Here is a 26,013-nt window from a genome sequence, read left to right on the forward strand (position 1 = left end):
ATTTCTATTACGATGATGCAATATCTTCTGAGTCCCCATAATTACAATCCACCAATGGCATATTTGATTAGCTTAACGCTGATGACTTTGCTAACCATATGAGAGAAAGTAAAAACAGTAGGGAAAGATCGCCTAACTGACGCTCCAATCTACGATGTACCCGGCGGTTTATGAAAAAGAAATAGAAAAATGTCTCATTTAAAAGTAGTAAGAACAGTATGAGCATGTTTGTCTGGTATTTTAGGTATGCTGTAGTACCTAGTTACTTTAATTGGCCACGTTATCTGTTCACAGCTAGCGTAAAGGTCGATGTTTCCAATTTCTGGAAAGTGACCAGAGAATTTGAAGATAGAAAATGTGAATTTGGGTATCAAGGTAGACAAGGTAGACTCAGGAATCTTGGGGGTGGGGGAAGAAGAAACATCGTTTAGTGGACTCCATTGGTGATACCATTCGTATGTCCATTTGTCACGCCATTGGAGAAGCTATTCTTGTGATAAATGCCATTGATCTTAGCAAGCGGAACACCAGGGGGCACACCGTCGACAGAGATACTACTCCTCTTACGGGGAGTAGCTGTCCAGACCGAGCCATCGTCAAGCAACTCTTGTCCAGCTGCTAGAGATTTAGAAGGTCCTGCACCCAACCACTCTGCTTCGAGGCGTTCGATGTTTTGCTCAATCTCCCAAGCCCGCCCACCTTCAACAAACATAGATTGACCGTTGAGTTTTGAATCGGCCAGCATACTAGCTGCGACGTTTGAGACATCCTTAGGGCTGTTTGTGGGCAGGCTAGCCTGCTTCCACTGTTGTTCGATCTTTTTGATGGTTTCGGTCTCAGTCATCCACGGACACACCGTGTTAATGCGAATGTTATGCTTGTAAGGCGAATTGATGTAACTGCGTAGAGAGCGCATAAGGCCTACCACGCCGTGCTTAGAGGCCTGGTAGACAAACAAGGAAGGACTATCCTTGAAGCCAGAAGAGCATGAGAAAAGCAGGATAGATCGGTCGGCGCCGGGGCCGCGGTTATGGCGAAGGTATACGGATGCAATGCGGGCAACATACATGGAGCCAATAAGATTGACATCCAGGACTTTGTGGGTTGGTGCCTTTGAGCGAAAATGTTATTTCCTTCATCTAAAGAATGGTCGAATTCAAAGAGGAGAGGGTCCGTGAATCAAACTTACCTGGCGGATCGTCTGCAAGGTGAGTCCAAAGTCGAACCAGTTTCCAATCTCCACAATACCGGCAGCAGAAACCACATGGTCAATACGCGTGTATGTGTGGAAAGCCAAGTCGAACAATCCCAAGACCGACTGGTAGTTGGTGACATCGGTGGATTGGAAGACTACCCGTGGGGGCTGGCCGGGCGCGTCCGGAGGGAAATTCTCAGTACATTTTCTCAACAGGCGCTCGCCCTCGATGTTGTCGAGATCACCAAAGCAAACATTGGCCCCGCTTTCTAAACATTGCTCTACGAGACTTGCACCAATACCATTGGCGCCGCCTGTATAATAAGATTGATTAACGCTCTGAAATCGAAGCCATTCCATGAAAAATATTCTCATAATGGGTAGATGGGCAGACGAGTACTTGTATATACTTACCAGTAATGAGAACAATCTTATCCGAAAGGGATTGAGAGGAAATCTGAGGAATGTACTGCGACATCTGGGGTGGGGTCGGGATGGTGGATTCGGAAGCCGGCAATCAGTTAAATGTGGGTCAAATCGAGGAAGTAGCAGTATAGAATACTCTGGGGAGAGTAATTTGATCAAGATAATGAAAAAGTGAGGCCAGGCACTGACAGGGGTGAACAGAAGTATTTATATAGTTCAATTTCTCATGGGCCTGTCTGGCTCCTTTGCGCCAGGGAAATGCCCAGGGATTGGCTCAACTAATCCGAAACTCTCTAAACCGGTTAGATGACGAAATGGCCTTAATCATTGGTCTGTGCCGCATCCAAGTCCAAAATCTAACCTAATCAGCAATGCGACGCGTTAGAAAAGGGAGGGGAATGGTACATACAGCTACATGTACATACAAACCCGGCGACCAATTAGTAACAAACTTCAACATTTCCGTTTCAACCAAACCCCCTGGTACGCAAAGCAAGCATTAGGGTAGGTATCCCGACTCGTATCCCGGTCACCTAGTATCCTAGCATCAGGGGCCCCGCCAGAACAGACCATTCGCGATCGTCACAGGTCGATGCGGGGAAACCAATGACGCCGGCATGCAGATATACCCTAATGCAGCCGCCGGCGGGCTGTGCTCATACCATACCATAGACAGCCACGGTCCATTCCATCTTAAGTTTCGCGTGGGAGGAAACGGTCCCACCTTCGTGCCAGGAGAATATTACCTCCCCTCCCATATGCGGCGTGTTTGAATAGCCCGCGGCTTGCTCGGGTGACCCTTTTGGCTGATTGGATGACTCTATGTTGCGCCAGCTCTTTGGGTCTTTGTCGGATGGCTGTCCTCCGAGGCCATTTTGACTCATTGTCGTCTCACTGTAACGCTCGAGCACCGTCGGGCGTGCTCCTTGCCCAGGGTGGTTTGGATTGAGTTGAAGCGCCGAAAGGCTGTGTAGATCCACAATGATATGTGTTATGCATGTGCAAGTATATCCATCTGGTTTATGTGACATCAAAACTGGTTTTAAGATGCCAGTGGGACCACTTTTTTTTTGTCGATAAATGTGTCCACTTTTGATCATCCAGCGAACGCACGTATATGTATCCAGCTCCACAGTGAGACGCAGTAAGTCAATCCATGATTTGATCATGCGCAAGTATTAGAGCAACGAAGAAATAAAATAAGAATACGAATTCAATAGCATTCCAATGAGTATTAGGTAAACAGGAGCAATGAATAATTTTTTTTGTGGAAAGGATGTCTGTCCAATGCAAAGATTGAACAAATATCAATCGCGAAACCAAATACAAAAGCACATCATGTCAATATGAAAATCATTTCTCCCAAGGGAAATCATACATGGATCGTCCTTGATCCAGCCCGCCAAAGATGATGCCAACCCATGGGGATGCGGAAGAGGAAAAAAAAAGAGAAGACCAAAATCCAAAAAAGCCCATCTATCCAAGCTTTATATAACACAAGCAGCCCCCTCAAAAACACGTTATTATCAGTACAAGTGGCGTTTCGGATGATGGTATATACAACAATGGAATAAACCCAAGTAAATCTCAATCTAGCGTCGAGAAACGCAGCAGAGAATACCGGATTTACCCAAGAACCAGAGGGATCCAATGAAACGGAACAGGGACAATCCAGCCGTGGTCCACAGAATGGCAGAGAAGTAGTTTGCAGTCCGAACAGTAGACGTGTTCTATTTGAAGGTCAGGGTTAGCTTGAAGACAATTTTTTTTGGGAAGGAGGATGTTTGAGAAACTTACAGTGAGACAGAAACGCTGGACACCGGTGGCGGTGATGAGGAGCACAACAATCAGGTTGCTGAAAATCCACAGAAGAACCAAGTTGGTTCGGAAGGCCTTGTAAGAGTCGTCCATACTCTTCTCATCCTGCTCCTCTGGTTCAACATACGGCGCCAGCGCACGCTTGACAGTCGACTCGAATTGGCTATCGATATCAGCCTGTGGTTTATCCACTTCTTCGATGAAGTTGGATTTGTCGTCCTCCTTCTTGGTTTGAGCTTCTGGAAGAGCTTCACTCTTGTCGGATCCCTTAGTACCCCAAGAAACATCATGCCAGTTACAGAAGGCGTAAACCATCAAAATGTTGATGGAGCAAGTCATTCCAGTGAAGTAGGCCCAGGATGAGGTGAACATGTGGTAAGGATCCATGTAGAGGAAACTAGCCACGAAGTAAACACCGTAGGTGGATGCCAATGCAATCAAGACAATTCCGGCACCGGAAGAGCTGAAGAAAGACTTCAAGAAATGACCCACGCCTTGGCTCATGTCGAAATCCAATGTACCTCCTAAGAAGGCGTTCGCCACAAGGTAGAACGAGTTGACCATGGTATAAGCCTGCACGAAGGAGAAGTATATGAACGAAAGCGTGTAGAAAAGACGAGAACTGGGAAAATTAGTAAGCGTGGAGTTTATCAAGGAATTCAGCATATCTTACCCCTTCGGACGATTTCCTAAAGCCAAAATGAATTGCAGCATGAGAAAGAAGACATAACCGTATTTCAGGAAATTGTTCACAATAGGCGATGCCTCATTACCAAAGGGCCAGCCTTTGTTTTTGTTCGAGCTACCGGGAGTTCCCACCAGATCCATAATAACGGAAGTGGTCAACCAGAAAGAAGCTATCGAGAAATATTAGACTGTGATTACGATCAGCAAGAGAATAGAGGACCATACCGAGAGAGAACCATGTCATAATAAGACCCACACAGTTGTAGATCATCTGAATATGAAGGAAGAACAATCGAATGATGTTATGACCACTCTTGTAAATCCGACTGAAATGCATAATAGCATACAAACTAGCAGCAAAGGAACCGTTCAACCAACGACGTCGCTGACTGATGAATTCTGCAGTTCCTTCCGGAACATCAGTTTCACCTTTAGATGCCTTGACATATGTCAAATGCCACTTGAATCCGGCCTTGGCCACAAGTTCGAAACACAGAATACGATCTTCAGCTAAGAACATATTCTTTTTGAAAATGTTCATTCCCTCGATACCCTTCTTTCCGAGCTGTTTCGATAGCGTATGATCACCATGGAAATATTGCTCGAGTGGTCTTCCCATAATAGCTCGGTAACGGTAAGCCGAGAAAGCACCGGGAAGCACAGAGACGTAACCAAAGGAACTCTCGAGAGGTTTATCAAGAATATTGGAGATCTTGTATTCGAAGTTCTGTGCTGCAACCAGAGGATTCATCAGGTTTCTCCAACCCTTACCCAGCATAGCGTGAATTTCGCCGCAAGATCCACCAAGGTTTTTATCGTTGTAAAACGATTCCCAGAGGGCGAGAAGGGATTTCTTTCCAGGTTTGGTACCGGCATCGATAAGGATCACGACCTCGGGGTTGAGAATACGACAGAAACCGTTGAAGAGCCATCTGTGAGAGTTAATCTTCTTGCTGTTCTTTTGCTTGAGACAGAAGATCATTTGGACGGGAGGGAGGTTGCTGGCTTCGTTGCCCTGGGGACGGATCAACTGCTGGTTGGAGGTGACGGAAAGTTGAGTAGTATATTCGAACTTAAAAGGTGTTAGTACTATATTCAGTTCCAAGAGACACAATCCAAGGGGCGCTGGAATATGTTTTCCAGCTAGAAGATTTGAGCTTACAATATGCGCGACAGTTTCTCGTCCATCAACGGACCGCTTCATAATTCCATCTTGATAGATACCGACCGTAGCCAGCAAATCAAGCGTGTTCTTGTCACAGGGATCGATACCATCGAAGACCAAGCTGACAACGATCTTCTGCCATGCCGGACCACCCTTGTTCCAGAACTCGGATTTCTTCAAGTTGACAATATCACGGATGTTCTGCATAACACCGTGGAGTGTTCGTGCCGTAAGGACTTTGTCTTCGTTGTAGTAAGTAATCGCAATCAGCAATTCTGTATGACGATTGTACATGGCGGGGCGCAGGTTGTATCCGTTTCGCAGGGTAAACTCGTCGGGGTCACATGTCGCAGCAGTGTCTAGTTTTACGTTAGCTTCGCGCTCCATATAACTAGGGTCAGGCCTAAACTCACAGCGCAGGTGTGAGAACTCTTCGGGGAAACCCTCTTCAGACTCTCGGTATTCTCTCTGGATGGCATTTTGAATCGCACTCGGCACAGGGTAATCCACACTCAACACGGAGCCCTGCACCAGTTTAATTTTTCGAGTGGCATATCGTCGGAGGCCAGAGCCAGGAGCTTGACGCTGTTGCCATGCCTCGGATGGAGTCTCCGACATGGGAGAAGCAACCCCCGAGCGGCGATTGAAGCCTGAAGCCGAAGCCGAAGCCATTGACTCCTGGTAGGGACCATCAGGGAAAACGGTCACTCCTGGATCCTGCAGAGTGTAACGTCGCAGGGAGTCGGTAGAGGCATACGGGTCGTCAAATGGGGCATTGAATGGACTAGGCTGGTTGCGGTAGAGAAGCGATTGTTGGCTCTCTGCCTGTTCGTTCTTCTCTTCGTAGCCATAGCCATGCTATATTATCCAATTTTCTATTAGTACAAGCTGGAATCTACCGCTAGTTATGACGCATCATGGAGCAAATTACTCACGTCGCGGGGGATGCTATGAGAATGGTAGCTGGCTTCACTCGCTTGGGGGGAATGAGCTAGGTGTGGTGAATGGGGCCCCGGAGAACGGGGTGAACGGGGAGACGTCGGCATGGGGGAACCCATTGTGTCCTCCTCCCCAATGATGGGGTTTCCGTAGACAATTGGGAATTAGGAACGCGGAAATCGTATCAGAGCTCGACAGTGGTGCGTGCTATCTGGTTCTCCGTATGTGTCGCAAAGGTGAGGAAGGGGAAGGGTGTAGAAAAAAAAAATTGACGTGGTATCGACACGCGCTAGAACGTTCAGGGTGAACCAGAAGCCAGATCTCCTGGAAATAAACCGACCGTAGCCTTATGGGGGATCTTTAAGGGGTCGATCGGTCCGAGGCTGAGAGACTAGAGAATAAAAAGAAGGAAAGAAAGAAAATCAACGGTCGGAGATGTACAGGGACGGCTTCCAGAAAATATTGAATAAGGATGATCACGATGGGCCAAGATGGATACCAATCCCCCGATTATTTCTGGAAAGGGCACGATGGGTTGTGGTGCACAAGCTGGCATAGCCTGCAGGATAAAAATATATTTTTGGTATTCGGGACTCCATCCAGTAAATTTTGATTGGAGGCGCAGACGACGCGCACTAATGGTAGGGGATGAGGTTGGTGGAGGCACCAGTAATGACCCAGTGCATCCGCAACTGTCGTTCGTCATTCGCCTTCTTAGGGGCTCCACCTTCAATGGATCCGATCCCGAGACACGCTGGACGTTGCCCTCCTTTTCCCCCTGCGCAAGGCTATGCACTCCTCCCAGACAGGCCCGCACACACTCTAGGCGCACCCCCATGAATTTTGATGGAGTGGAAAAAGTCGGGTGGTTCTGCCGCAATGAAGAAAGCCCATTGACTGGCTGGTGGTTTGACCATGTACCCTGGTTTACCACGGATGAAAATTGGTCTCCGACTCTTTTGTGCTTGTGTGTGCGATATTACTCGTCCAGGATGCCTCATCCAGCGGGGCAACGACGTAACGCGTCCTCATATTGGATGGAGGCATCAATGCTGCGACCCATCACAGGCTCCGATCTTCCCATTTTGGAGTATCCCTTTCTTCGCAGGTGATGTTCCAGGGTCTTGAGACAACACTTTCCTACCACCCAACCCCTCCAAGCATCATCCATCAAACGAAACGAATTGTAACCTCATGGGCTCATAGGAAGACCTGACACGATCACTCTTCACGCACACTGCATTGTCCCCGATGTGGCGGCACAAAGTACCGAGCTAATGACGAGGCGGCGTGAAGCGATCGGCCATGCCTTTTCCAGGGGTTGATTCGACTGTGATTGACTCAAAATGCTCCACTTTGTTTGATCCACCCGGATGTGATTGGAGAGGAAGTGTAGTTGAGAACCTCGTTTCTGGGGCCAACGCGTAGGTCACGTGGATAGTTGCCCAGGGCAGCGACAGAATGTAACGTCACAAACAACACAAACAGCACAAAGAGCACAAAGAGCACAAAGAGCACAAACAGCACCAAGGGAGTAAAAGGCCCCCAAATATGAAAGTGGAGCGAGATGACAGCCGTAACAGATAAATGAAAAAGGAGCTTGGCAAATGCAACTTGAAGTTGTAATGAATTCGGGATATCTTCCAATGTTAGAGTATACTGTTTTAGGAATTTCCTCTTGGAAATACACACATGCATAATTTTCAAGTCGTAGGTACATATACATAGTAGATCTGGGCAGTTCAGTCCACTGCAGAGTATAGTATATTTCTATAAATATTAATACTGCCAGTGCCATCCAATGTTGTATGTAGTTCAAGTTTTTATAGTGCCATGCAGAAATAGGAGTAATCACTGCTTATTTGAGCCAACTGTTTCCAGTAGGTACTGTAGTAGGATGTACTCCAAGTCCATACCATGTACTATGTACTAGTGGTTAGTAGTAGTATGTAGTATAAGTAATTTCTGCTCAAAATAGGTATATGATCACGCCAACTTGAACTTGAAGTGGTACGTATGACTGCATCTATGTAAAGAGATAGCTCAAATGCTTTAACAGATCGAAATATCCAATTCGCGTCAGCCTGGAGTGGTCCACGTCCTCAGCACTGCATCGGGTTATTGTCCGACTTATCCTACTAATTTTAGACGAAAATATCAGTTTCCCCGCATTTAAAATGCTGAGGCCTACTGTGTACCCATTCAAGTTCCAAGTTTGAGTTCAAACAGCCAGCCATGAATTGCCTATATTATTACTAGGCAGAAGATATACTCCTCGAAAAATTGCTCTAAAATTAATTAATCGAACTACCTACATAATGCTCGATGTTGTGCTCCATACTAGGAATAAACTTGATTCAATAAAACCTCCCCAGACTACACTGGGCTGGAGAAGTACTCAAACAAGATCATCATGTAGAAATTGAGTCGGCTGTTAACTAGTCTGGCCCGAGGGCAGTACGGTAGAACAACGCTCTGCGGGGTAATACCATGATCGTAACGACGTCCAACAAAGATATTTGAATTAAGAAATATTATTCTTGTTTCTTATTCTCCAAAAGAAAGATCAAAAGGCAGGAAGAAAGAAAAATCAGAAATACCCCGGATACAACAATGTCGACATCGAAGCCTTCCTTCGACTCCCTACCTCTCCAACAAGACGGCCCTCGAGGAAATGCCTGGGGTCTTTTCGGAGACCAAGATCAGTTGGGAAAGTTGAATCTCCTTACGCCCGAAAATACAATTGCTGCAGCGCGCGAGATCACTGATGGTGTACGAGTATCAACTGACTGGGCGCTGGATAGCATGGCTATACCTTGTTTTGGACGGTCGGCATTTCAGCACACAGTCAAAAACAAAGCTCCTCGACCAGTGAATGATGATGTATTAACCTTCAACACGCAAAGTAGCTCTCAGTGGGATGGATTCCGACACTATGGCTCGAAAGAAGGTAGTTACTACAACGGATGTTCCTTGGAGGATATCCAAACATCGACTCGGAATGGAATCCACGGTAAATTCCCGACCCATATAAATACCTCCAGCATTCCATTTACTAGTACTAACTATATAACATCTAGTCTGGGTCGAAAACGGTGGCATAGTCGGGCGTGGGGTACTTCTCGACTATGCTACGTGGGCCGAAGCCAAGGGAGTCGCCGTGAATTGCTTCACAACTCAGTCTATTCCTCTATCGACCCTCCAGGAGGTAGCCACCAGCCAGAATGTTTCTTTTAGGCCAGGCGATATATTATTCATCCGAACGGGGTGGACACGAGCATATGAACAGCTCTCGGCGGCCGAATGCCAACAGTTGGCAGACTTCAAAGCTCCACCGGTCATTGGAGTTGAATCTTCGAAAGAAATGCTACGATGGATCTGGGATGAAGGATTTTCCGCAGTTGCAGGCGACATGCCGAGCTTTGAAGCTTATCCATGCCAGAATCCCGACTATTTCCTGCATGAATGGCTCCTGGCGGGCTGGGGATTGCCGATCGGCGAACTGTTTGATTTAGAGCGCCTCAGTCAAGAATGTCGTAAACGCGACCGTTGGAGTTTCTTTTTCAGCAGTGTGCCATTGAAGGTGAGAAGAAGAACTTGAAAATAGAACCCATACTATCATATTCATTCGGTTTTACGACGTTGAGCTAACACATATACTAGGTTCCAGGGGGTGTTGCAAGTCCTCCTAATGGAGTTGCTATCTTTTAGTGATTTATATCAACGTAACTAGCAATTTATGAAGTTTTCGCACGATGAATTAATAATAATGCAAACCGAACCAAACTAGAAATGAAATGCAAGTATAGAGTTCCTCAAGCTCCACGTCGGACCGACTCCAACCTTGCAAGTCCAACGGGGCTCGTATGTGGATCCGATAACCCAGATAGCGTGTTTCCCCGCCACACGTTCCTCCTCTTGATTTAATCCTTCAAAATTGGAGCATGCTGGGAAAATGGTGCATGGGAAGAACGCTTTACAACGGTCCCATGACCGAGCGATCGGAAGATCTATGGTAGCGTACGTTAATCCACCTCCAGGGCTCCCTTGCGTCCAAATCAACATGCTGATCTATAACATATGCAGTTGCAATCGTTGCCGTAACCGTAAGACGCGATGTGCCGGGAATCCGCCGCTCCCTTGTGCTGCATGTGTAGATGTTGGTCATATTTGTGTATACTCGGAGGCCGAGAAGCGTGTCTCAATTACCGAAAGGTAGCTATGTCCATGTTTTTGTCTTTCCAGTAGGCCAAATGGCCTAATATTTTATGTAGTTACTTTCGACATCTCCAGTCGCAAGCGCGAGCTTCTCGAGGTTGGTACTACAGATTTCCGAAAGAAAATGGACAAGGATGCTGACCTTCCAATATAGAGCCCACCAGCCAGCAGGAGATCTCAAATATCCCATCCACCGCATTGGCAGTGACACGCCCAGAGGGAGAAGTACCCTTGGAACGGGATGACTGGTGGTATAAAGGAACTGATAATCTATTTTTAAACCGCTCGGGGGAACATCGTATGTGAATACTATCCTCGATAGTACATTCCTTAGAGAATAAAATTTCAAATCGACTGACTTGCAATCCAGAATTCGTCGGAGCATCCTCAACTACTCATTTAGCAAAGCGTCTAAACCCCAGTTCAACAAACCTTGCGTGGGATGTGCGCCCACTCTACGATGACCCATCATCCTTGCGACGACCAGTTGAAGATGCTCTCCCTCAACTACCACCAGTCCAGTTTGCCAAAAGACTCTTCTGGGTACAGTATGCCTATATTGGCACAATATTCTCACTGATTCATCCTGCTCAATTTGAGGAGCGACTGGAATATGTCTACCACCAACCTCATGATTTCTCTCACCGAGAAACATGTCTAATATATTGTCAGGTGCTTCTAGTCATGGCCTTTGGACTAATGTACTCTGTGAATCAATGGTCTGGTGATGACGGGCCACCAGGCTTCAAATATTTTAAGCACGCGCTGCGCTTCTTACCTGATATTCACGAAGAAGGCTCGATATTCTTTGTGGAAGTGCTGTGCTATGTCGCATACTATATGCAGAATCTCAACCGCCGCGATGCAGCGTTCCTCTATGTATGTGGTATTATTTGTCATTCATTTCCTCTGGCATCAACTGATGCGTATAGATTGGACTTGCTCTCCGAATGGCTATATCTCTTGGTCTCCACCAAGAGGTGTCTAACCCAGATATCAGCGAAGCTGGTCGGAATCGGAGACGGCGAGCGTGGTGGTCGGTTTATAGCTTGGACAGGTATTGGAGAAAAAACTTCATTACTAAATACAAATGACACTAACTGAGCTATTGATAGACTACTTTCCGTTAAGTCTGGGAATCCAATCACCCTCCATGACGAAGACATTGGCACTACATGGCCATCAACACCAGTACGTCCTTTTGTTTTCAAGTTGAAGAAAATTAGATCATTAACGTCATATGGCTCTGCTCAGGACGGATCAACACCTGATGCATGGCCATCTATTGTGTTGATACATTATACACAATTGTCTCGAATCCTGGGGAGAATTGGCGAAGGTAATTGTTTCAATTCGTTCAAAATTCAGGCAGTATCTGATGAAGATTTCAAATACAGAGATTTATCGAAAGAAGCCTCGATCGGGCTCAAATCTTATAATGTCTGTGCAAAGCATCACAGACGATCTATCAAGCTGGCTTAGAAATGCCCCCGATGGCCTACGAATTGATTTTAGCACCCTTGATAGCCATGTGAGTCGGGAGACAGTATCAATCAACCTACACTTCTATTCATGTGTGAATATGACCGCACGACCTTTGGTATTCTACGTTATTCAACGACGTATTGATGCAGGATTGCTTGGGAAAACCGAAGATTGGAAGGAAGGACTGGCATCTAATACAGTCGCTGTGATCGACAGTTGCATCACAGCTGCCCGTGCCACAACACTGATCATGGATGCAACTGCAAAAAAGAACTTAATAGGTATGTGAACTGAACATGACTTCACCTATTTCATACTCTTACTTTCCAAGTCAGATCAGCTAATACATCTAACAAAACAGCTACATATGGTTACCTTGATGGCGAATACATATTCTCCGCCGCACTACTACTTGTCATGGTCAATGCCGCATTCCCATACAACGAAATAAATGCTCGGGCAATGGAAACCGCACTCAACTTACTTCGCAGCGTGGCTGATAGAGGGAATTCATACCTATCTTCCCGCCATTCATTGTTACTAGAGCTTCGAGCAGCGCTTGGCCCTCGGCCCAATGCCTCTGCAAATATCGCCGACAATAAGAATAGCTCTACTTCAAAAGGTCCAACCACCCCTACAAGCAACCAAGCACCGAGCCCGAGCTTTCAGGAAGGGAACGATATTCCTCCTATTCCAGACGATGTTTGGCAAAACCCACCCGAATTTCCCTCAATCCAGGATATCTCATTCCAATTTGACCCCAATGATGATTCAGCGCTTTGGGAAGGAGCTTTACATCAAATTGATATTGACATGGATACTGACTGGATCGAGAATACTCTCAGGCGATAGGCCAGCGATGTATATAGGAATGCAGTTAATTACAGCTAGAATATAGGGACCTGTGAAAACGACGGCGAAAATGACAGCCTTTGGCGCCAGAAACGGCTTCCTTTCCACCCGTAACTTAGATGGCGAGTCGCCGCTTGACTGCCTGACGCCCTGTACTGCCATCTAAATTGTACCCAACCAGGACTACTAGTCATCATCCACCCGTGCTTTTGTTGACGCTCGACTTCAACGATTCCCTCTCTAGGATTGGCATTGTCCTGACCGCAGACAGCCCAGTGCACTTACCCAAATCGGAGGACCTATTCCCAGCTACCTGGCCGATAGACCGGTCCGTGCTCAATGAGGCCGTGAAGGACTTCTGTCGTCTTACTTCCCACCTTCCTATCACTCCTGCTCCAACCTCCACACCGACTTCCCTCGCTTTGAAAGGTCAATTGGCCGTTCGTCAACTCGATTGTCAACTCGGGCGTCTTGTGTGAGTTTCAAGCCAAGCGTCTATCGATCCCCTGCTACAACCGCCTATTGAGGCGGTTGAGTCGAACCACATTTCTGGCTATGCCTTCCGTTCATGGCGGTACACCACAGCAACCGTCGGACTAACATACCTAGATATACTCACTACCTACTGCTTGGATTCCGGTCGCGTTATGACGTTGATCGATTCGAAGCTGTCCGCATCCGTCCCCTAGGATACCGCCCCTAGAATTGACTTCCACAGCGTCCCTTGTGCACCCGTCTGGAAGAGGCACTACGCTCTGATCGGCCTCCAAGCTGCTACTATCTTTGGTTTTCGAATCGGGGAATCAACAGCTTCACCCTTGTATACAGGGACGGCGAAGTCTCCACCGGTCAACGCCCAGAATTCCGGTGTAGCCATGATCTTAGTGTCGGCAGCGTCTGCAGATCCGGATCTAAACAAAGAAAAAGGCATTTTCACCAAAAAATATACTAGTAGTATTGTGTATACAGTTTAGGAACCTTTTCTGGGGTTGGAAGATATAGATTGACTATAGAAACCCGTGGACCACAGTCGGAAAGCTCACCGAATCTACCCCTCTACTACCCCTCACCTCGGATCCACTATGCGATCACTATCATTATGATAACCGACTTAGTTTCAGCAATTGAGTCTGTTCTTGATTAGCAATTGCCATCGGCCCGACAACTCCGATAAGCCGGTCATCGGCCCGACACGTGACTTCCTATACATTATCGTGATCCGTGATAGCAGTTGACCCAGTACCAGAATGAAATACCCGGGGAAGCCAGTGATAACAAGAGAAGTTGATCTGAGTATATAAGACTCATTTTCTCTCATTTATCCCGGCTCATATGCTTGTCGGCTAAACCTCATTTCTCAATTTTGTCATTTACTCGCCCACAATGACCACACCGGGCAAGATCACTATCTCCATTGATCGCGGGGGTACCTTCACAGATGTCCATGCCATTGTTCCTGGTCGCTCAGATATTATTCTGAAGCTGTTATCGGTAGACCCAGCACACTATCAAGATGCTCCAACTGAGGGTATTCGTCAAATACTCGAGCTTGTTACAGGGGAGCCACATCCTCGAAACCAGCCATTGAAGCTCGAATGTATCGGCTGCCTCAGAATGGGTACCACTGTAGCCACAAATGCATTACTGGAGCGCAAGGGAGCCCGCTCAGTATTATTCACAACCAAGGGTTTCCGAGATCTTCTGAAAATCGGCGATCAGTCTCGTCCGGCAATCTTTGATTTGTCCATGGCCCGACCTGGAGTGCTACCAGAGAGTGTCGTTGAGGTGAATGAACGAGTCATTCCATGCCATCCAAATGCAGACAAAGATTGCTTCTCTGGCGTGCGAGTTGTGGAGGGTATCACAGGCGAGAAGTTCCGAGTGGTTCAAGAGCTGGACCTGGACCAAGTGCGATTTGATCTGCAGCGACTCAAAGACCAAGGATATCAATCACTATCTGTCGCGCTTGTACATTCATTCGCTTACCCAGACCATGAAATCCAGATTGGTCAACTCGCCGAAAGCATGGGTTTCTCCGTGACGCTATCTTCGAAACTTCAACCTATGATTAAGATTGTACCTCGCGGCATGTCAGCTGCGGCCGATGCCTATCTAACTCCCGTCATAAAGACTTACATCGATTCCATCTCCGACAGCTTCGAAGGTGGCCTGGAGAAGCAGCAAGAATGCCGATTTGAGTTCATGCAGTCAGACGGTGGCCTGGTGGATTTTCGCAAATTCAGCGGTCTCAAGGCAATTTTGTCTGGACCCGCAGCCGGAGTAGTAGGATTCGCAGCCACTAGCTGGGACCCCGTTGAGAAGACTCCTGTCATAGGATTTGACATGGGTGGTACATCTACAGATGTATCAAGATTTGACGGCCATTTGGAGCATGTCTTTGGATCCAAGGTAGCAGGAGTTTTGATCCAGTCGCCTCAACTTGATATCAACACAGTCGCCGCGGGCGGTGGTTCAATACTGTCCTGGCGTAACGGTCTATTCTACGTTGGTCCTGAATCAGCGAGCGCGCACCCCGGTCCAGCTTGCTATCGCAAAGGGGGGCCTTTGACTGTTACCGACGCCAATTTGTTCTTAGGTCGCTTGCTCCCTGAGTATTTCCCGCATATCTTTGGACCCAATGAAGATCAGCCTTTGGATACCGAGATCACCTCGCAGAAGTTCAATGAACTTACTCAACAAATTAATGCTGAGCGTCGCCAGAATTCTCAACCTGAGTATACCGCGGAAGATATTGCTCTTGGGTTCCTCAAGGTAGCCGACGAGTCAATGGCCCGACCAATCCGTAACCTTACTGAGGCTCGAGGTTTTGAGACTGCCTCACACCACCTTGCCTGCTTCGGAGGAGCTGGCGGACAACATGCATGCACAGTCGCTGCTTCTTTAGGAATTTCCCGCATCATAATTCACAAATATTCCTCTGTTCTATCCGCATATGGCTTGGCCCTCGCAGAAGTTGTCAAGGAATCACAGGAACCAGTATCTTCCGACTACTCTTCCTCACACACGAACTTACTGCAACGCTTTGAAAACATGTCTGCTGCAGCTACTGAAGAAATGCAAACACAAGGATTCACACCCACTCAAATAAGACACGAGCAGTACCTCAACATGCGCTATGAAGGCTCCGACACTAGCCTAATGATTCTGCGACCGGACCAATCTTCAGATTTCCTGAATGAATTCCGTGATCGCCACCGCCGCGAATTCAACTTCAATTCCGAGCGAACAATTCTCGTCGATGATATCCGAGTCCGAACCATTGCCTCATCCAAGGTTCGCACCGAACGCAGCCCACTCGTTCAATTAAGCGAAGCATCCATGAAAGACGTAACAACAGCCCCTGCAACTACAGTCGCCGCCTATTTTGACGGCTACTCAAAGCGTATTGACACTCCAGTGTACTTGTTCGAACAACTAGAGAACCAAAGCCGCATCGCAGGACCAGCCGTAATCATCGACAAAACTCAAACAATCGTCGTTGCGCCTAATGCTATCGCTAACCTCCTTGAGACCTGCATTGTCATCGACCTGAAAGATAACACCTCTTCATCTGTTCAAGAGACTCAAGAATCTTCAGAGATTGACCCTATTCGTCTCAGTATCTTCGGACATAGGTTCATGTCAATTGCCGAACAGATGGGTCGCACATTACAGAAAACCTCTGTCTCGACTAACATCAAGGAGCGACTCGATTTCTCCTGCGCACTCTTTTCTCCCGACGGCGGTCTCGTGGCCAATGCTCCGCATGTTCCTGTACATCTCGGATCAATGCAATTCGCCGTACGCTATCAACATGAAAAATGGCTAGGCAACCTGAAAGATGGCGATGTGCTCGTTGCCAACCATCCTAGCTGTGGCGGAACCCATCTACCCGATATCACCGTAAGAAAGACCCAGTGCCACTATTTATGATCTGTTATCCTGAAACTAACAAAAATATCCAGGTGATTACCCCTGTATTCGATCGTCCAGGTGGTACGGAGATTATGTTCTACGTTGCATCCCGTGGTCACCATGCCGACATTGGTGGCATTCTACCAGGATCAATGCCACCCAAGTCCACTGAGCTGTGGCAAGAAGGAGCCTCTATCGAGGGCGACAAGATTGTGAGCAACGGTGTGTTGGATGAAGAACGTCTCATTGAGCTTCTAGTTACCAAACCATCTCAATACCCCGGCTGCTCAGGAGCAAGATGCATCACGGACAACCTCTCTGATCTCAAGGCTCAGATTGCGGCCAATACCCGCGGCATTGGGTTGATTCAAACTCTCTTTGCCGAATACGGAGTTGATACTGTTCAGAAATACATGTATGCCATTCAAGCCACGGCAGAGACTGCTGTACGGAATCTTTTGAAAGGATTACATGACAAGTTCAGAGGTCAACCCCTAGAAGCGATCGACTGGATGGACGACGGCACACCTATTCAACTGAAAGTGACAATTGATGGATCAAGCGGTTCAGCAGTGTTCGATTTTGCCGGAACCGGTGCCGAGGTATATGGCAGCTGGAACGCTCCTATCGCTATTACCCACTCGGCTATCATTTACTGTCTGCGCTGCATGATTGATGCAGATGTACCTCTGAACCAAGGCTGCCTGGCTCCCATTGACATCCAAGTACCATCACCCAGTATCCTATCCCCTGCGAAAACAGCTGCAGTGGTAGGCGGAAATGTAGTCACTTCGCAACGTATCACCGATGTGGTCTTCAAGGCGTTCCGAGCCTGCGCCGCTTCACAGGGTTGCTGCAATAACCTGACCTTTGGAACAGACCCCAAGCTGGACCCCCAAACAGGCAAAGTGATCACCCCAGGATTCGGATATTATGAAACTATTGCTGGAGGCAGTGGTGCCGGACCAACCTGGCAAGGCGAATCTGGTGTTCAAGTCCATATGACCAACACCCGGATCACGGATCCTGAGATTCTCGAGAAACGTTATCCTACTATGCTGCGTCAGTTTACACTGCGTAATGGATCTGGTGGTCGAGGCAAGAACCCCGGTGGCGAGGGTGTGGTTCGTGATATTGAGTTCCTTGCTCCTATGCAATGCTCAATTCTTTCTGAGCGACGTGTTCACCGACCATACGGCTTGGAAGGTGGCGAGTACGCACAGCCTGGTCTCAATCACTGGATTACACGAGATGGCGAGACTGGAGAAGAACGCCATATTAATATTGGTGGAAAGAATACCGTGTCTGTGAAAACACATGATCGAGTTGTTATCATGACAGCTGGTGGTGGTGGATGGGGAGCTGTGGAGGCCTAGACACGAGGGGCAATGTACATAATCTGAGTGGATATTACTATAAGAAAGCTACATAGATGATTGGAATGAATATTCTATCGAGAAGAGCATTTAACTTTATATGACAACTTCTTGCGCTGAGTTTGAGTTGAAGAATATACATTGTATGATTGATTATTTAGCCCGAAACGCCTATCACATACTCTGAATGTAAGATGCTACCTAAGTAAGATGTACATAACCGTGCACGCCCCCTTTAGTACCAAGAGCTAGGATTTCAAGCTTTGAATTCATTACGATTGAGTCCTGATGAAGTCTGACTTTTTGGGTGAGTCCCAGTCGAACATGAACGCAGCGGCGCTCACTGGACTGGTATCTGGCTCTTCTCTCAATCTAGGGGTTAACCATTTTCCCGATTTGATGTATATGCGCCAAATATGCTGCTCCAGTATCTGACCAGACTCGATAATCCTGCACTTTCCATTGTCCCTGCTGCGCTGTGTGATTTTCCTCCTGGGCCAACTCAATACGATAAAAAAACTCTTCTTCACAAGCCTGACCAGTGTCCTTCCAACTAAAACAGCCTTTGCCACGTAATCCAACCACATGAAGGTCTTGATCGACCATCCATGTAGACTCTTTCTCGAAAGTTAGGGTATGTATTGTAAGAATATCGGTGACCAGGCGGAAATAATCAGCGACACCGCTCTGGCCTGTAAAATCGCGCCCGAGAAAAGGAGCAAGACTTTTCAAGCCGTATTCTGCCGCAATAGGTGGAGGTTTTATAGTGAAGTGGTGTAGGATTTCTGGTATAGCAGCACCGGAGGATAAAGTATCACAAAGAGCGTGGACCGGTTGGATGAGTGTTTCTCTAGATAGCATTGTGGCAGAAGCTTTGGGAAAACTATGTACATTGTAAGTGTTTAAGATAAGGGGCATAAAGTAGCAGTGTCTGCAGATATCGCTTTACCTATGTCAGCAAATAAAAGATAGGCTGTTACATCAGCATGACACTTACACTTATTTACATCAAGCACAACCTTAATCAGAAAACCGATTTCTCACTATAACCATCAATTTTGCTACTTGATTGAAATTCGTACGCTGGATTATTGATTGTCGATCTTATACTGTTTAGTAAATTTCTGAAATGAAATTGCTCTCCTGTAAATAGTGCAGGGGAAAACTCTCGACTTCGGAAAAAAATAATTGAATAACGCGTAGCGGGCGGTGGGCGTGTTCGAATATTTTTCGGCCCCGATGTAGATGCTGATATTTATCAGCTCTTAGCACGGACGATTTATAGGGCAAGCGATTTCAAAATCAAAGCCAAATCAGAGCCAATTCATCATTGAGATATAAAATTCTGATAATTAATTTTATACCGTGTTGTGTGTTGGTTGCCTTGCCAGTGGGTGGGATATGTTACGGACTCAATTTAATGGGACTCATTATGATAGGACAACAGAACAATCCATGTGTGCCAGATTATTTAATGTTTAACCAATGCCTATACCAAAAATATGTGGAAAAATATATTCTTAGCTTTTACTGACGGATTGAAGTCCGTACAGAAAGTCAAACTGTGGGATGCGCTGCACTCTCTACCAAAAAACCTGAATTCAAAACAATGAGGCGTCGCATAAACTATGGAACCACCGTGTGAGATCCGATTATTCAATAAAAGCATAAGAGCTCTTTCCGGATTTTTGATGTAAACCCAATGGGAGCTTGAACCTTACTGTTATATTTCGATTGGATTTCCAACCACGCTTGTTCCCTTGGGAGCTACCTAGCTTTCAAATAGCTGACAGCGTCATCAGAGAAAGTACTAGAGTAGAACTAGAAAACTTCCACCCTGATTTCCTGTTTCTTTGATTCATATGACGACAGATATTTTGCCACGATGTTTGATCGCTCTTAGAACTTGTTTAGAAAAAACTTGAATCCCTCAAACATAAATAGCTCGATGTACCTGTATCTAGTATAGCTACACATCACTAGCTATCTTGAAGTAATTGGAAATATCAATACTTTCAACCTATTCATTATCAGAAATATTTCTCAATTGACTCATTACCATCCACTATGTCTAACTTTGTGCACAAAGTCAAAGACGCCATCAGTGACCACGATAAGCCGGTGACTCGCAGCCAAACTTCTACTGATCCAAACCCAAACAGAGCAAATCCCTTCACATCTGGCTACGGTAGGAATCAGAACGCTCCTCGAATGAGTCATGAAGAAGATACAGACCCGGGCTTCAACGGCCCTGGTAATACCGGCTATGGCACTGACCCCAATTCCAAGACTCAAAGTGCGTTACTGTTTTGAGCTGCTAATCTACAAATACACTTGACTAAAATAATACGCAGCAGCAGCGCCATATGGAGAAAACCAGAGAGGTGCAACAAGAGCTTCTGAGGCTAGCCAGCCCAGTTCTGACATCCGTAATTCAGCTTTCTCGCCTGATGATGCCTCATCACGCTCTACTAGCTCTTCTGATATGAATGCTGGTCCTCATCAATCAAAACTGGCTAACAAGCTAGACCCCCGTGTCGATAGTGATAACGGTACGTTAAACTCTGCTTCCATTCAAGAAGGTACTCAACTTTCCTTGTGGATGGTTTCATATACCGTTAAATTGAGTACTCTTCGCCCACATAGACCCATATCCCAATACCAATCATTCCACACTACAAAGAATGCCTAGAATAAGCACTAATCAGTAAGAAATACAGATAGGCGTGCTCAACAGGCCCCTTCAGGCTTGCAAAGGGGAAATGCCGGTAATAAAGGCATGAACCCGAGCAATATGCCAGCTCAACAGGCCCCTTCAGGCTTGCAAAGGGAAAATGCCGGTAATAAGGGCATGAACCCGAGCAATATGCCAGCTCAACAGGCCCCTTCAGGCTTGCAAAGGGAAAATGTCGGTAATAAGGGCATGAACCCGAGCAATATGCCAGCTCAGCAGCCGGGCTTGAGCCAGGGCGTGGACAATCATAGCTCGAGCGAAGATAATTTCAGCAAATCAACTGAGGAACACCGACATCAGAACCAGCCTGCTCAGTTTGACTATGATGGAAATCAGGTACCCGGTGAAACTCACGATGAAGATTTCAGCACCTCCACCGAAGAGCAGAAGTCCCACAAAACCACTAGCCATATCAGTCCGTGTACATCAGGAGGCATGGAAAATGAGCAGATGGTTGATAGCGGTCCTACTCAACCCAATTTCGGTGGGAATAGTGCTGGTGGTAGTAGTAGCTATAATCAGAATGCGGGCAACAGAATACCAGAAGGGGGACAGGATACCACAATGTTTCAAAAGCCCGGCACTGATAGGACCAATCTCCCGGCGGGGCAACAAAATGCGGGCGGTGATCAGCGCGTGAGGTATTAGGTTTTGTATAATGACGATGCTCGTCATTAGGTTTGATATATCGAAGTTACGTTTCCTATGTTGAATATGATAATTTTCACGGCAAGATTTCGGAAGTTTTCTAGCTGAAAAGTTTTCTCATTATCTTCATTCTCGCCCCTTTTTTCTTTTGCTTTCTTTTTTACCTTGGTGATAATATTATATTGAGTACAATATGAGTCAAATACCAGTTTTCAAATAGTGATCAAAAAGTGATTTTTAGCAGCACTGTAGTAATAATCTGTGAGACATTGAACAAAGCCGAGATGGTTAAAATGAATGTTTGATCCAATTGAATATGTTCCTTTGTTATATTTGATTTTGGACGTTCGAGGTACAATACAACCTTGAAAGCAGCTGTGCAAGGACAGCTACAGCCAATAGAAATATCATCATCTAGATCAATATCTTTTCGACAAAAGTGAATCCACAATCTCTCTCTTCCTATTGATCGAATTGTCCCAACACAAGGAAAGATATGCCGTATCCCTCCCAGCAACTTCCGGTTTCCCATAAGGCGGTCTCCCACTCCTATTATGCACCTTCCCCCTCGCCTCAGCATTAGGCACAGCCCGATTTCACCTCAAAATCCCCTGGAGCTGAAACCTCATGCGCTGTGCCGCCGCCAAAGACGCCTTATTAGGCGGATCAGCAAGTCACTGCATACGCCGAAGTCCCAATCCGCCTTGGTCGGGACTATCAAGTGCATAGTGGAGCATTAATCCAATAGGATGGGTAGTTACATGCGTTCGCTGATATGGCGGGAGCGTAATGATATACCCTACCTCTGCTGATAGATGAATTGGGGATGCATACATATACGAGATCATACCTGCGACTTCGACATCGGGATCTGCAGGTGAGGGTGGGTTTTTCTTATCAATTACGGGGAAGCAAGCGACGGAGGGCTGGGCTGTGAACTTAGCTAGGAATTCTGTAGTAAATCCTTTTTCTGTAGCGAAGGGTCTAATTAAAATATAGTATATAGCTCTAGGTAGTCTACTGAGCCTTGGAAGTAGGGCTATATATATTTTATTGGCTATAGCAGGTTAGATTTGTGGTTAGTTTGGTTAGTTAAGTATATATATATTTGCTACTAGCATATAGTAAGTAATATCAAGATTGGATTGATCTGCTGTATGTAAGGGTATCGGCTGCCCCAGGTGCAAATCTTGATAGATTATAACAGTTAGGAATGTGTAAAGTTTGTACCAATCGAGCCTGTATTGAGCTACCGGTAGCTTTATGTTGTACAGTACCTGATAGAGAGTATTCCAAACGATTATCACAACCTTGGAGTAATACTAGTATGTGGTTCTATGCGAAGAGCACGGCCTAGACAAAATACCTTACCCTTGAAAACTACTAGTAATATTAACTTCCTAGTCAAATCATCTTTAGGTATGCACCACACGTATAGAAAGAAATCACAGAAAAAAAAGAGAGAAGGTATGTACTAGTACTAGTATGGCTACCCACAGAATAAAAGCGAGGATGAGACAGATTTCAAATTTTAAATACCTCCAAGGTTGATTCTTTCAAGATTTCAGCTTGTATCAATTTATTGATAGCGCTAAACTAGATATGTATATTCTCTCATAATAAACTTCTGTAGAATCTGAAGATGGACAAGAGTAGGGACAATCCCGATCGGATCCAACGGTTAGGATCAGCTTCCTGCAACCCAAAAGCCAAATAAAGGGATGGATGCATGAAAGATCTGTCCTAGCAAGCTGGGCGATCACCTCCTGAGTTACATCTTCAAAGAGCAGGTGTGGGTGGGGTGGGAGAAAGCGGGAGGTCAATCATCCTCCCGAGACACACCATGTACGTATGTACAGAGTACGTAGTTGTATAGTTCTATGACAAGGAGAAGCAGATACCGAAAAAGAAGAAGAAAAAAGATCGAGCATACCCTTGAACAGGAATTTGCTTTACTCTATCACGATGCGACCTTCAAGTCGAGGTGAAATCCCGGATGTCCAGGGAGGCGTAAATTCGCCCTCACCATCCATCAGATTCAAAGCCTCTGAATTCAAACCGGCATGTCGCATCCATTTACGAAAAACTCGACGTGCCAGCTGTAGACGATAATCTTCGTCTGCGGATGATCGCGCAGGGAGGGTGACATAGTTAGTCATTGATCTAGGTGAAGTGAGAATATCAGGATCATCGTCTGAATCGGAATCCATAGCATCACTATTGGTCCCGCTACCCCCATTAGTAGTCTTTTGCAGATCCACTTCATGTGGGAAACGCCCATAATAATACACCTCTCGACTTGTTCTCTGAAGGAGCGGCCGCATGTTCAGCCGATGGCTGGGTGCTTTCTCTGAGACCGGTGAAGCAGTACCAGAAGGAGGCTTGAGCCATCCCTGTCCGTGTAGATTACGGTGTACAGAGCCCCAGTGCCGGTTGAGACTGGGACTCCAGCGACTCCATTTTCCGAGAACCTTCAAGCTCATGAAGTATTGGCGCAGAATAGTACTAATCAAAACTCCATTTTCTTCAGATACCAGCTCTTCTACCTCCCCACCCTCAGATTGAATAAGCAAGGAGGAAAATCCATCTTTCCCACGAGCCATGTAGCCTCGTGTAGCAAGAGTATAATATCGCTGGAGGTCAATAGGTTGACCACCAACACGAGCAAAGGTGATGCGAGAGCCAGGAGGTGCAGCCAACTTGAACCCAAACGAAATGTTCGATACCTGGGTAAAGCGGCCTTCAAGCGCAGGAAGATTACTCACCCCGTTTTCAAGAGCACCGAGCAAGGCCTGACCGCTGAGTCGTAGTAGTACCACAGGGTCTTCAAAGGGAAAACAATTCAACATATCCTTCAAACGCAACACTCCTGCTGGGTATATCTGGTCACCACGAATAGTTCCACCGGCCATCATCGCACAGTCAGCGGCGTGGTAATAGCGCATCAAGTCACAGACAAAATTCCCTAAATTCGATTCGCGCTGCCGCACCGTAGAGAATCGGCCATCTAGAGGTATCACAGTATATCCGATCGGTTTTTCAAGCTTTGATCTCAGACTAGAAGTCAAGCGATCCACCAGTGCGAGTGCTCTGGAATCTTCCGGGATAGACCGCATAACGTCTCGCCTAGTGATGTTAAAATCCCATCCGGGTGCACCATTGGGCTTGCGGAAGGCTTCAAGGTAGCTTAGCTGTTTGAAATCGGTACCAGATCGAAGCACATGGGTGCCGTTGATAACAGTATGGGCATAATAATGGTCATGACCGCCGAGAATGATGTCCACCAAACCAGGCGGTAGATTGGTTGCAAGCTTGTTATCGTTCGGTTCGCGTTGGTGAGACACAACTATAACCATTTCCGCTCCCTCTTCACGAAGTCGGGGAGCTAGCTCTTTGGCGGTCTCAGTCGCAGACTTGTAGATCAAGTTTGGGGGCAGGGAGTTGATTGTTTCTAGCCTTGAAAATTTGTCAATACACTAAAAAACAAGTCGCGTAGGAATTTAGTTGCAGATCTGTCTTACCATTCCCTTTCACCTAAGCCTATCACTCCAATTTTGATACCATTCGAGGAGGTCAACATGCAAGTCTTTCCGCAATTGGCGATCGGAACTCCATCTCCGAGGCCAGGGTCGAGTACATTGGCCAAGAGCCAAGGAAAATGACATTGACTGGCAAGGTGGCGGAGCTGAGCCACTCCAAAGTCCAGATCATGATTCTGCCCAGGTCAGCAATGTTCCCAGCCAATCCGTGTAGGATACGTACTCCCAAACATGCCACGTCAGTTCCAACTTTATTCAGGAAGGGGACCATATGTCTTCCCTTTGTCACGGAGCTCTCCAGGCTAGGATTGAACGCATCGCCTGAGAAAAAGGTAAGGATGTTGGGCTGATCGGCAAAGCGCGGGCCTTCACGGTAGTAATTTACAAGGGATTGAAAGCGAGCGACACCGCCAATTGGTTCTGCAGATCCGGATCTAAACAAAGAAAAGCCCATTAGTATTTTCATACACAGATGGGATGTAATATCATGGCAATTCTTACTCGACATGGTAGACATCATTATAGTGGATCAGCCGCAGATCTGGGGCGCCGATACGATCCGAGGCGTATGTGACGGACAGACCGTCGGATTCAAGTGTTGACATGGAAAGTCCAACTGTAGCAGATCAGGGAGGTGGAAGTGGTAAAGGACAAGGAGAAATAGTTGAGGAAGGAAAAAGAGGAAGGGTGAGTCAGAGAGAAGATAAAGAAAGCGAAAGAGGCGGAACCTTGCGAAGAGACAAGCAGCTGTCACGGGTTGTTTACACAAGCGAACCAGCTTCCCAGGATTAGGAAGGTGGGGAGAGATAGCGGATCTGGGGAAGGGGCGACTGAGTTATGGGTGTGTGCCTTGATGCCTGAGGGATAAGGAGAAGTGGTCACTTTGGTCCATCGGACAACTAATTCTATGGAAGACTACTTCAAGAGGGAGAGGGATCAATAATAAAGAAGAAAAGCCATTAATTTATATACATTTAATGTTTTGGAATTATAGATTTTAACACCGAGCGCCATGC

The 26,013-nt window shown here is 46.5% G+C and overlaps 8 protein-coding genes across 8 annotated transcripts; 3 read left to right on the forward strand and 5 right to left on the reverse strand.

Moving 5' to 3' along the window:
* Positions 1-427: 427 nt before the first annotated feature.
* N7478_011621 (putative 3-hydroxyacyl-CoA dehydrogenase) lies at positions 428-1,673 on the reverse strand (the record flags this gene model as incomplete). Its single annotated transcript, XM_056927835.1, has 3 exons — positions 428-1,111; positions 1,190-1,509; positions 1,610-1,673. 3 exons carry the CDS (start codon positions 1,671-1,673, stop codon positions 428-430), a joined length of 1,068 nt encoding a protein of 355 aa, XP_056773562.1.
* Positions 1,674-2,277: 604 nt separating this feature from the next.
* On the reverse strand, positions 2,278-2,505 carry N7478_011622 (uncharacterized protein; the record flags this gene model as incomplete). The annotated part of the gene is made up of 1 exon (XM_056927836.1): positions 2,278-2,505. One exon carries the CDS (start codon positions 2,503-2,505, stop codon positions 2,278-2,280), a length of 228 nt encoding a protein of 75 aa, XP_056773563.1.
* Positions 2,506-3,213: 708 nt separating this feature from the next.
* Positions 3,214-6,349, reverse strand: N7478_011623 (uncharacterized protein; the record flags this gene model as incomplete). Its single annotated transcript, XM_056927837.1, has 7 exons — positions 3,214-3,351; positions 3,419-4,061; positions 4,113-4,296; positions 4,352-5,198; positions 5,289-5,650; positions 5,705-6,149; positions 6,227-6,349. The coding sequence occupies 7 exons, from the start codon at positions 6,347-6,349 to the stop codon at positions 3,214-3,216; spliced, it is 2,742 nt and encodes a 913-aa protein (XP_056773564.1).
* Positions 6,350-8,843: 2,494 nt separating this feature from the next.
* On the forward strand, positions 8,844-12,785 carry N7478_011624 (transcription factor domain-containing protein; the record flags this gene model as incomplete). Its single annotated transcript, XM_056927838.1, has 12 exons — positions 8,844-9,243; positions 9,311-9,813; positions 9,894-9,912; positions 10,317-10,383; positions 10,524-10,549; positions 10,603-10,746; positions 10,819-11,327; positions 11,381-11,505; positions 11,564-11,639; positions 11,703-11,787; positions 11,846-12,214; positions 12,295-12,785. 12 exons carry the CDS (start codon positions 8,844-8,846, stop codon positions 12,783-12,785), a joined length of 2,814 nt encoding a protein of 937 aa, XP_056773565.1.
* A 1,383-nt stretch (positions 12,786-14,168) lies between these two features.
* On the forward strand, positions 14,169-18,076 carry N7478_011625 (5-oxoprolinase; the record flags this gene model as incomplete). Its single annotated transcript, XM_056927839.1, has 2 exons — positions 14,169-16,688; positions 16,751-18,076. The coding sequence occupies 2 exons, from the start codon at positions 14,169-14,171 to the stop codon at positions 18,074-18,076; spliced, it is 3,846 nt and encodes a 1,281-aa protein (XP_056773566.1).
* A 372-nt stretch (positions 18,077-18,448) lies between these two features.
* On the reverse strand, positions 18,449-18,937 carry N7478_011626 (uncharacterized protein; the record flags this gene model as incomplete). Its single annotated transcript, XM_056927840.1, has 1 exon — positions 18,449-18,937. The coding sequence occupies one exon, from the start codon at positions 18,935-18,937 to the stop codon at positions 18,449-18,451; it is 489 nt and encodes a 162-aa protein (XP_056773567.1).
* A 1,206-nt stretch (positions 18,938-20,143) lies between these two features.
* Positions 20,144-21,458, forward strand: N7478_011627 (uncharacterized protein; the record flags this gene model as incomplete). Its single annotated transcript, XM_056927841.1, has 3 exons — positions 20,144-20,372; positions 20,437-20,628; positions 20,824-21,458. 3 exons carry the CDS (start codon positions 20,144-20,146, stop codon positions 21,456-21,458), a joined length of 1,056 nt encoding a protein of 351 aa, XP_056773568.1.
* A 1,952-nt stretch (positions 21,459-23,410) lies between these two features.
* On the reverse strand, positions 23,411-25,602 carry N7478_011628 (putative 5'-nucleotidase; the record flags this gene model as incomplete). Its single annotated transcript, XM_056927842.1, has 4 exons — positions 23,411-24,914; positions 24,980-25,173; positions 25,221-25,431; positions 25,499-25,602. 4 exons carry the CDS (start codon positions 25,600-25,602, stop codon positions 23,411-23,413), a joined length of 2,013 nt encoding a protein of 670 aa, XP_056773569.1.
* Between the last annotated feature and the right edge of the window lie 411 nt (positions 25,603-26,013).

The sequence above is a fragment of the Penicillium angulare genome (assembly GCF_028827245.1).
Source record: "Penicillium angulare strain IBT 27051 chromosome Unknown utg000009l_segment0_segment0, whole genome shotgun sequence".
Classification (NCBI taxonomy): domain Eukaryota; kingdom Fungi; phylum Ascomycota; class Eurotiomycetes; order Eurotiales; family Aspergillaceae; genus Penicillium; species Penicillium angulare.